The sequence below is a fragment of the Rhinopithecus bieti genome, unplaced genomic scaffold, assembly GCF_001698545.2.
Source record: "Rhinopithecus bieti isolate Rb0 unplaced genomic scaffold, ASM169854v2 scaffold_115, whole genome shotgun sequence".
NCBI classification, from domain to species: Eukaryota; Metazoa; Chordata; class Mammalia; order Primates; family Cercopithecidae; genus Rhinopithecus; species Rhinopithecus bieti.
The window spans coordinates 330909-342728 of NW_016803181.1; the positions used below are offsets into that span (position 1 = coordinate 330909).

The window sequence follows — 11820 nt, forward strand, 5'->3', positions numbered from 1 at the left end:
AAAAAAAAAAAAAAAAAAAAAAGAATAAGAAATTGTGTGATCTCAAGTTTGAAACTGACAGAGCGTAGAGGTATTTAAGAAGAGAACTAGGAAAGTTTTAGCTACTGAGCCCATTTATTTTGCTACTAAACAGGAAAGGAAAGGTACTTCTACTTAAACCTCCCAGTGCTGTTTATAACAACACATAACGCTATTGCTAACCTTGACTAAATTACTCTTCATCAATGAAGAAGGCAGAACACTAAAGGCGACATTTTGAAGATGGAAATGAAACTTTCCATCTGTGATTCTATCATCATATTTGTCATTTTAGCCAACCTCATTGTTAGGGTGCATTTAAATAAATATTTTTAAAGTCCCATTGCATTAAAAAGATACCATAAAAGATTTCTTTAGAAATCTTAATATTTTCATATACTTTAAGGAGCAAAACCAACACAAAGAATCAAAGTTGGTCCCTTTCCACAACTGTGTATGTGTGTGTGTATATATATATATATCTCATATTCACTTTACACAAAAACAATCTCATTCAAACACAAATGCAGCTACTTTCACATCTATAATGGTAAGATCATCAGTGACAGGGCATAACAGTGTAACCCAGGCCAACTGGCTACTGGGATAGACGGAATAGGAAAGAAATGTGAAGGGTAAAATAAATGTTGCAAATGGAAGAAGTGAATAAAAGCAAATGACTGGGAAAAAGAAAGTAAAAAACAAAGAGCATCAGAAACGGAAGAAACCAGCCCAGGTCAACTCCTGCAGGACAGCTGGACAAGAGGAGCATCTGGAAAAATCCAGACTGAAGGGATCTTACTCCCAATTAACAGAAACTGAGAGAACCTGGCTGTGGCTTGGACTGAAAACAGAGGGAGCACTAAATTAGAAAACACTTAAGTGAAGGACCTGGACAAACATGTTAGGCCTGAGGAAACATCTCAGGAAGGGTTCTCCCAAACAGGATAAAACTTGGCTTTGTAATTAAACATGCACCTGTGATTTACAGGTATTGAAAATTCTCTGGCTAGAGTAAGTAATTTATTTGCATTCTACAACTTAGATGAATGAGACAGCCAATGAAGAATGGTTAAGAAGCACAAGGGGCAGAATCTCACTCCCAAAGCTATTAATGAAGTAAGAAGCCTCGTCTTTGACCCTTTAGGAACCAGAGCAAAGGTCAGTATTTGGAATACCTAGGGCATTTCTCACCATAACAATCTCTATTGACTTCCAAGAGTATACCAGCAGTCCCCCAAAAGGAGTTTGAAAATCAAGTGTGAATTCCAAGTGAATTTCAGAGAATGTGGTAGTTAAGAGAATCACAAACCTACGTGAGAAAACGGAACATATAAGACTAGGACAGGACTGGGAGAGCAAAGAATGAAGTCCTGTTCCTCACTTTTCAGCTTCCACATCACTTAGATGTCTGGCACACTCCAGCACAATCAAAAGTATAGGAGTAAAGTGCTATTAGAGGGAATCTCAGTGATACTCACTTCTTTAGAAAATCTTGAAAGTCAGCTGGTAAGTCACTAGGGATGGTCACAGGGTAGTCTCCACATTCCTGTCCTTGGCTGAGGGACAGCAGCAGGAGGCCAAGACACCAAACATCTCCTTTCTTCCCCGTTTTATAAGGCAGAGCACTGTCACTAAAACGAACTCGGGTTTGCTCAAACACATCCTCCTTGCAAATGTCTGCGAGGCGCTTAGAAATGCTATAGTCCGTAATCTTGACGGTGCCTTCTGCATCCACCAAGACATTAGATGCACTCAGGACCTTATGCACCACAGAATTGCTGTGCAGATAATCAAGGCCTGACAGGAGCTGCGCTGTGTACCTGCGAAGCTGATGCACAGGGATGGGGCCTGCGTGGCTCAGGTGTGCAGCAAGAGAGACCCCACTAATGTGCTCCACTAAAATGTCCACCACGATGGAGTCGTCTTGCTCTTTGAGATTCATTGCAAGGTAGCGTACTACATTTGGATGGCTCAATTTCACCAGTGAGTTGAATTCTGTTTCTGTTCCTTGAATCTGATAAGTTAAAATAATAATAATAATAATAATATTGGGCAAATCAACATTAACTTGGGTTTCATTTCAAAAGTGAAGTATTTGATCACACAAGGGAGGCAAAACAACAACAACAACAAAAAAAAAAACCCCAAACAAAAGTGAAGTATTTGATAGAAAATATACTTTCAAATGAGAAGAGAACAAATATGCCCTGAACTGAATCCTCCCCAAACCATATGGTCAACCTAATAGTTCATAAAGATGGAAAAAATTTAGTTAATTCTCAACTTCTCTAATCTCAAAACCTACTATGCATATACTACAAAACTAGTGAACAGTTTTTAAAATAAAATTCTTTTGAGGTATGGCCACCAGAAAAAAACAAACTTTAATTTAAAAATGACCTTTTCTGATTAGCTTTGTGTTTGGGTTTTCAAAATATAGTACACGATTTGAGCAGCAGAATAATGGCTCCTCAAAGATGTCCACATCCTAATCCTCAGAACCTCACATGGCAAAGAGGAGTTAAGGTTGAAGATAGAAAAAAAAATAACCTTTTCTGATTTAATAAAGATCACAGTCAACATTTAAAAAATTAGTTTGATAGAAAATACCCACATGTTATCTATCTGGTCACCACCCAAAGATAACTCAAGATTTTGGCACATTTACTTTCAGTTTTCTTTCTATACTTAAATACACACACATTTCTGAACACCATGCTTTCTCTACGATTTTTGTAAACCTTGTTATTATGTAACACTACAATATGCAATAGTAAATGTTCTCCTTATGCTTGGTTACAAATCATAATTTATAAATTAACTGAAAAATCCTCCAGTCCCCGAAAATTCAGTTTTGAAGCAGTATTTTTCTTTCTTTTGGAGATAGGGTCTTGCTCTGTCACCCAGGTTGCGGTGCAGTAGCATGAACATAGCTCACTGCAGCATCAACCTCCTGGGCTCAAGCAATTATCCCACCTTAGCCTCCCAAGTAGCTGGGACCACAAGTATGTGCCACCATGCCCACTAATTTTTAAATTTTTTGTAGAGACAGGGTTTCACCATGTTGCCCAGGCTGGTCTCAAACTCCTGGGCTCAAGTAGTCCGCTACCTCGGCCTCCCAAAGTGCTGGGATTACAGGTATGAGTCACCACACCCAGCCCTGAAGCAGTATTTCAAGAGTAGGGAAAAGAAGAATTGCAAAAAACCCAATTTTTAACTAGTATTTAGTCCCAGTTGGAAAGATGACTGTTAATGCCATACTAAGGGCTGAGAAAGGAGGTTAAGAAGGCAGCTAGAAGTGCTTTGACCATGTTGTGAAAGTTCTGAAACCAGAAGCAAGGGGCAAAGAGGTACTGGTCCTTCACGGTGTTCTCTGGTCAAACAGTTCTCATACTGCTCTGGATCATCTTTGCAGGACAATCAAACGCAGGGCTATTTTATTCTGTCATCTCCTAAAGCCTGAGAATAGGCCTTTTGCTCAGTCAGCCACCTTGAATGCTTACCTGCTTTTTGCACTTATCAATCTTCTCTTTTTCTTGACTGGTAAGGAATGGACCCATTTTTTTCTGCCACTGAAGGACCCACTCATACAACAAGACAAAGCCGCCAGTGGCTGTTTCCAAAGCATTGTAGACTAATTTCCCAAGTTGTTCATCACTGCCTGCACATTAAACAGAAAGTATAATTAAATCCCACTGATACGTTTTCTGTGGGGGGAAAGAAGGGAGGGGGTAATACACATTCTTTAGTTCAACAATGGATACCATGTGCTAACTATGGAAAATATGACTTTATGTAATAATGTTCTTTTGTAAACAATTTTTGATATTTAGCGATATACCCTGAGTCCTAAAATAATTTTTTATAAGGGGCAAGAATCAACAATGAGATCTTAGTATCAGACAAATAAAGAACCAATGTTTGGCCAGGCGCAGTGGCTCACACCTGTAATCCCAGCATTTTGGAAGGCTGAGGCAGATGGATCACCTGAGGTCAGGAGTTCGAGACCAGCCTGAACAACATGGTGAAACCCCATCGCTACTAAAAATACAAAAAAGTTAGCCAGGTTTGGTGGCAGGCACCTGGAGTTTCAGCTACTTGGGAGGCTGAAGCAGGAGAATCACTTGAACCTGGGAGGTGGAGGTTGCAGTGAGCCTAGATTGCACCATTGCATTCCAGCCTGGGTGACAAGAGCAAGACTCTGTCTCAAAAACAAAAGAGACCAGTGTTTTATACTACTAGCCATTATGCACAATGTTATTTTCGTAACGAGTTTACCTTTGCTGACTGTCTACTGGTGTACCTTCATACAGCTAAATACCAACTAAAATGACAGAAAGAATATGAAAAGAGAGAACCAGCCATCAAGATCAATGTAGATTAGTGTGCACAGTAAAACAGTAATTTGAAAATCTGGGCCGGGCGCGGTGGCGCAAGCCTGTAATCCCAGCACTTTGGGAGGCCGAGACGGGCGGATCACGAGGTCAGGAGATCGAGACCATCCTGGCTAACATGGTGAAACCCCGTCTCTACTAAAAAATACAAAAAACTAGCCGGGCGAGGTGGCGGGTGCCTGTAGTCCCAGCTACTCAGGAGGCTGAGGCAGGAGAATGGCGTAAACCCAGGAGGCGGACCTTGCAGTGAGCTGAGATCCGGCCACTGTACTCCAGCCTGGGCGACAGAGCGAGACTCCATCTCAAAAAAAAAAAAAAAAAAAAAAAACTGAATACATCTATGACTTTCTAAATGCAAAATTTGTTTGAATATGCTCAGTAAATACAAATTGGTCAATGCTTTGGAAGGAAAGAACAAGAGATGTCAGTTTAGATTTGAAGCTAGAAAATGAGACACATTTATTTAGTGATAGTCATATGGTTCTCACACAGGGAGAGCTAAATTCTGTAACACCAAAATTTTCTTATAAAATCTCTATTTTCATTAAAACAATAGAAAATCCTAAAAAATTAGAAAAGGAGAAAAAAAATCACCGTTTTATTTTTCTTTTAGTTCCCTCTATTCTCCTTTACCCCATAATTTACCATATCATAGCATATATATAGCACCTTGACACTATGACATTTTGGACCAGGTAATCTTTGTTGCAGGCAGCTTTTTGTGCACTGTAGGATTTTAGCAGCAATCCTGGTATCTACCCACTAGATGCCAATAGCACCCCGGCCCCAATGTTGGCCATCAAAAACGTGTGCAGACATCACCAAAGGTCCCCCAGGCTATAAAACTGTCCCCAGCTGATAACCCCTGATACATAATATTCTGCCTTTTTCTCTTATATAAGTAGTAGTTTTCCATGATGCTATACTATCTTCATAATGAAAACAAATTTTTAAAGAGACATTGATAATTATCTTTTCTATTTGAATAATCGAAAGTGAAGTAACCTGTGTATATATGATAAAGATGTCTCAGCAAAAATACTTTGGAGAAATATGGCTGAACTAGCTCACTTTGACTTTTTACCTGAGAAGCAGTTTTTATTTCACGGGAATGCTGATAATTTGGAGATTTTAATTAAAATGACCTATTATGTTAGTCATAAATAACTCCTGACAGTCTTTGCCTAAGGGGAAGAATCCTGCTGTTTAAAAATTTGTCAACCAAAGGAAGCAACCTAAGAAATGTGGGATCTAAGCAGTCAACTAGAAACACATGGCATTAAATGTTTATGGGATGGAGTATGAAGTTATTTACATAAAGCCTAATTAAATTTGTGTGTTATGCAGTACAGTGTTTTGCAATATTTGTTTCCCTAGTTGGGACGAGGCAGGCATTTCATAGTTGCTGGGGTTTAAAAAATTATAATTTTAGTATTGCCAGCCTCTTCTTGTCAGTTTTTCATGATGGGGATTATAAAAGGGACAAAAGAATATACTGTGATGAGGATAAGGGAAATACATTATCAAAAGAACTCTAACTCAAACTCTATGATATGCCCACAATGATCATTTATGCAGACAGTCTCTATAGTGCTGTAGCCATATCTATAAGTAAGTGCTCTCTTCTCTCTAGTTCTAACAACTTTAAAATGAAAACAAATATTGTTTTTTATAAAATACTTCATTGAAAATAAAAAATTAGTAATCTTTTATGAAAACATTTCATAGACAGGGCATATTTTAAAAAATCAGACCCACTGTGAGAAAACAAAATAAATAATTTACTTGGTGATTTTATTAAAAATTCTCCAACTGAAAATGTGCCTCCTAATAAGGGTATTAACTGTGGTGAATCTGTCTAATGAGTACCAGTGAGAATAAGAGACCAAGTTAAGGTAAGAAGAATTGAATTAATTTGCCTTCTTGATTTCCCCAGGTTATTGGAAGTAGTGAGTTCTATGTTGTCACTTCGTGAATCTGAAATGTCTGAGTAAAGGACAGTCTCAGGTCCAAAGCCAACCACCACTACCAATGTCTCGAACCCACCCAATGATTCCTTTGTCTAAATACAGCCGCTCTGTGTATGTGCAGGATCCTCTACTATCCAGGCTGCTGTTTGTCTGCCAAGGTTAAGTATCCAGCTCATAGATTATTGAGAAGTTTGGTTTCTTCTCCCTCCACCTGCTGCCTCCTCCCTGGCAACTCTTTTGCTTATTTGTATCTCCTTAAAGAGGAAGGGGAAAAGATGCCAAAAGAAACTCAATTCACATAATTTGGCTACCTGTTACCTCTGGCAAAAATATTCATGGGATTGAAAATTAAAGTTAACTGACAAATTCACTATGTACAAATGATTTCTATACCAATTACTGGTTTTATCTGTAAGGCTAGCTAAAGATGACGTACATTTAGGGCAAAGGAAGAGATATCAAAAACTTGACTTTAGTGTGAGCAATTCAAATTCTGATTTGCTGAACCAGCTTCATTCCAAATAGCCATGAGTAGACAAAACTTCTAAATAAGGCATATAGAAAATAAGGTAGTCTTCCTGGTCAGGTATAACATGCCAAGCAGGAAACGGCCAAATGGATGGATATCCACTTAAGAAAATGAGATCTGGTCAATAAAGACCACAGGTGTTACTGTAGTCCTAGCTACTAAGGAGGCTGAGGCAGGAGTATCAAGTGAGCCTAGGAGTTTGAGGTTACAGTGAGGTATGATTGTGCCACTGTACCACTCCAGCCTAGGTGATGGAGCAAGTCTGTCTCAACAACAAAAAAGGTAATAGGCATTAGAATGCATTTCATTATACATATTTTATCAGCATTAGATGTATATGATGCAAAATTCTTACTAACATTTTAATTATGTTTTTGTTTCAATAAGCTTTGATAATTATAATGACCGATTTAAAATTATCTTTACGTTAATAATATTTCCAAGAGCACGGGTTTTAAAATTTTATTTTATTTTATTGAGACAGGGTCTCATTCTGTCACTCACACTGGAGTGCAGTGGCTTGATCACGGCTCACTGCAGCTTTGAACTCCTGGGCTCAAGCAATCCTCCCACCTCAGTCCCTCAAAGTATTGGGATTATAGGCGTGAGCCACTGCACCCAGCCAAAAACACAGGTTTTTATTTCCATCTGACATGAGGGGAAACCTGAGTGACTTCTCATTCCAGTCATTAAGGATGGGAGCCAGAATGACTACCAGCTTGATGGTCTTCCTTGGACTGCACTGGTCTGAATGCCACAGTGTCTAATCTATCCCATTCCCTCGTGATTAACTTTTGCCATTACAATAATATAAATAGATTTTGTTAGTTTACTTACCAATACATTTCCCTTTGTGTACCATGAGCTGATCAGGACTCCCCATATTGAAATACAGAACTTCACAAGAGCCAGGAGAATCTTCACTATTACATACAGAATACTGTCGTTCTCGCCTTAAAAACAAATTTGAACAATACGTTTGAACAATCATTTTTTTCTTTAAGATTAACATAGGAATGTTATAGATTAACATAGGCAAGAATGTCCCTCCGTTTTCTCCTGTTTGTTACTGTTTATTAGCCCACCCACAATCTAACATCTGTTTCTACTGGGAATTGAGTGGGAGGTGCTAATGGGAAAGCCATTCGTTTCCCCACTTCCCATTGTCATCTTCTCCACATGAAAACCACAAACCCTTAACTCCAGGTCTGTGCTGCCCCACGCTGTGGCTACTAAAATAAAACTGAAAATTCAGTTCAAGTGCAGTAGCCACATTTAAGTACTCAATAGCCATACATGGCTAGTGGCTACTATAGTGGACAGCACAGATACAGATCATTTCCATTATCAGAAAAAGTTCTACTGGTCAGCAGTGATTTAGATCAATTCCACATGTATCCCACGTTGCTTCATTCCCATGCACATGCACATCTGGAGAAAGCTGCAAAACAGAGGGGGTTGGAGCTGCCACAAATTCCTGGTTTCCAAATGGGCCTCCAGTCATTGAGTGCACATTCCTTCTCTTGCTTGTCTTTGGTAGATATTCCCATCATTCCCCACCATGACTTCTCCAAAACACTTAAAACCCAACCTCTCCTCTCTTTCTTTTTTTATACTTTTTTTCTGGTGGGGAGCAATAGTTAAGAAACTAGATCATAATGCAAAAACAATAAATTAGGGGAGAGGGTGAAGGGAAGAGGTACGGGAGAGACCTCTCGATGGTCAGGATTGAACACTTATCAGAAACACTTTGATGAAGTGCATGGACAGATCTCTAGAGAGATCACCCTCTCATTCTCAGCATGATTTTGATTTTTACTTTCACTGATTACATGATGCAATGAGGAATACAGTCCACAATTTCTATTGTTCCACCTATAAAGTTACTTGGCATTGGCACTATTCATTCTTTGTGGGTGACTTTGAGGAAGGATGGCTACTCCTGTCCTCAGTCCCATCCCCTACAGAGGTCTCCTCTGGAATCTTAGTCTATTAGTTAGTCCTTTCTCCTGTATGTTCAATCAGCCCCTCTCTCTGGGCTCCCTCCCCCCAGCCTATAAATCTTTCTGATCCACACATTCCCCTCCCTCAACCCTACACCACCCACTCTGTCACCCCTCATAGTCACACTCCTGCACTTGCTGTTTCCACTTCTGCACTATTTACCCTTCACACTATTGCAATGTCAGTAAAACTGCCACCTCCCTCCACTCGCTCTAAACCTGACTTTTTCCCTTGGCTCTCTAATTTTGGTTAGAGGCATAGTCATCCATTCTGTCTCACAGGTCACCTGTAAGTCTCCTTGGGCTCCTAGATCTGCATCTAATTGGTCTTCAAGTACAACCCTCTCCTCTCTGTTTCCCCTGCCCTATTTTTTTCATCTCCAACTTTCTCCTGGACACATGCAATACTCTGTTATTATCTGGTCTTTCTGCTTCCAATCCTACACATCCTCTCTTCCCTTAAAACCCTCCCACACTGGTGACAAGATTATGTATTATGATACAGATATCTTACACCACACATATGTCCACATATTCTTTTTTTTTTTTTTTTTGAGATGGAGTCTTACTCTGTCACCCAGGCTGGAGTGCAGTGGTGTGATCTTGGCTCACTGCAAGCTCTACCTCCTGGGTTCACGCCATTCTTCTGCCTCAGCCTCCTGAGTAGCTGGGACTATAGGCGCCTGCCACCACGCCCGGCTAATTTTTTTGTATTTTTACTAGAGACAGGGTTTCACCGTGTTAGCCAGGATGATCTCAATCTCCTGACCTTGTGATCTGCCCACCTCAGCCTCCCAAAGTGCTGGGATTACAGGTGTGAGCCACTGTGCCTGACCCATGTCTGCATATTCTAAACATCAGAAAATAACAAATAATGCAGTTCTGTTCAAATTTCTACTTCTAAAGTTACATGTGCAACTAGGAACACAGTGAGATTTATGAAGGAAAGGATAAAAGGAAAGGTTCAAAATTACATGCCAGACTTAGTAACATAAATTATGCAGAAGCATCTCTGCATCAGCTCTGGCCTCCTCAGCAGATGGTGCTAATGGTCATTTTAGTCTAGGCCATCTTTCTGTTCTTTAGTCTATGCTTGTGTAATGTGTAATGTGTAAATGCTTGGTTTTAAGGTGTTTTAGAATGTGAATCACCCTATTATGACGCATAAGCACAAACACAATGAGTGTTGACGGCTGTAAGATGAAGGAATAATTAGTATTGAAGGAAAAGTAGACATAATCTTAAAAGTGAAAGTAAGAAAAGGACAAATGTGGTACATGCTGCATGGCACAGGTTGTACCAGAAACAATTCTGAAGGATAAAAAGCTAAATCACAGAGTTTGAAAAGAAGGAATAAAGAGACAAATGCAATGTCATCAATGTCTATTGTTTTCACCAAAAAGATTCATATATATTGGATGCTTATACTGTCTACTTGGGACTCATCAAGAACTGGGTTTGGAACAACCTTTTGAATTTGAATCCATTCATAAGTAAAACAGCTTCTGTACTCCAGCAGAAACAGCCATTCTGATGCAAACAAATGGTGTTCAGAAGTTATGACTCTGGTCTCATCATCAACGATCTATTCCAGACTATGGATGTTCAAGAGGTTTACAATATTACTACAATATTAGAAATATTACCCAGGTTATCAGTTTTGCCAAGTAACTGTGGCAGTTCCCAACCTATATGGATGAAGGTGCTTCAAATAAAATTACCAAATAGTATTAATCTAGGTCTTTAAAAAGAACAGAGAATTAAATATAATACAATTTTAGATGACTAAATTAGGCAGCTAGGAACTTGATACCCGAAAAAAGAAAAAAGGGTAATCTTTTTTTTTTTTTTTTTTTTTTAAAACCAAGTGGCAAGAAGAGAGATGGCAATTTTTCAAGTGGGGACTTAAGAATTGGGCTACCATCCAAAAGATTGCTCTACCAATAGGATCAATGTGTAGATGAAGGGGCAGGATGGAGAAAGGATCTCATCTGAGACACAGGGGCAGGGATAGTCTCACCTTCCTGCCTAACTCACCAAGATGCCACAGAAAATGCTAGCTCTAGGTCCCTTAATTTGAAACTCAGAGCCACTTTGTAGAGACAACGTTAGTAAGAATTCCTGGTATTGTTTAATTTGAGGTAAACCAGTCTATGCCTCCATGGAACCAACCAGAGAAACTGAACAACAGAGGACCATGTCTGGAGAGACATATCGAGGATCCCCTCTCCCCTACATCTTTATACTTCGATGGTTCCCCAGTTTTTTTGCGGAGAGCGGAGACAATCCCATGTCTTATACCCTTAATGATCTCTTCTCTGTAAGGATGAGGAGCCAGTAGTTACCACACCTGGCTTTAGAATAGGGAAAACAAACTAGATAACCTAATCCTGTTGATGGTGGATATAAATAGGTGATATATTCTAGATTCTGGGCTACACTACAGTAATTGGTAAAGACAGCAAGTCTGAATATGTGAAGGTAATTTTCTACCATGAGCTATTTTATAGAGGTTTTTTTTGTTTTTAGTTTTGCTTCTTCTACAAAATTCAAATTGCCCACTTATCAGGAGCAACATCCTGGAAGCAAGGCAGGGGGATAGGGGGACTATGTTTGCACTTCACAAATATAGCCTCACACTGAACTGTACACGTTGAAATGGCTAATTTTATGTTTTTTGATTTTTACCTTAATATTGGAAAAAGTGAATCCTTCAAGGTGGGAAAAGAAGGCTTGAAGGATAGAAAATAAAGTTCTTCAACAAAGGCAAAGACTCATCAGTGAAAAAGCCTTTGAGTATCAGGCCTTTATGTTCTTTCCATCAGAATAGTGAGTGGTTTTCTTTTCTCTCTTTCTCTTCTTTTCAGCAGTGAAAATCTTTTTTTTTTTTTTTTTTTTTTTTT

General features: G+C 39.2%; 1 protein-coding gene across 1 annotated transcript in view; it reads right to left on the reverse strand.

Annotated features, from left to right (window-relative positions):
* Positions 1-11820, reverse strand: part of EIF2AK4 (eukaryotic translation initiation factor 2 alpha kinase 4) — a 109946-nt gene that overhangs the window by 71371 nt on the left and 26755 nt on the right. Inside the window, exons 6-8 of the mRNA XM_017867694.1 lie at positions 7752-7867; positions 3525-3682; positions 1500-2035 (exon numbers count right to left, since the gene is read on the reverse strand). Of these exons, the coding sequence (XP_017723183.1) occupies positions 1500-2035; positions 3525-3682; positions 7752-7867 (810 nt within the window). The remainder of the gene's footprint in view (positions 1-1499; positions 2036-3524; positions 3683-7751; positions 7868-11820) is intronic.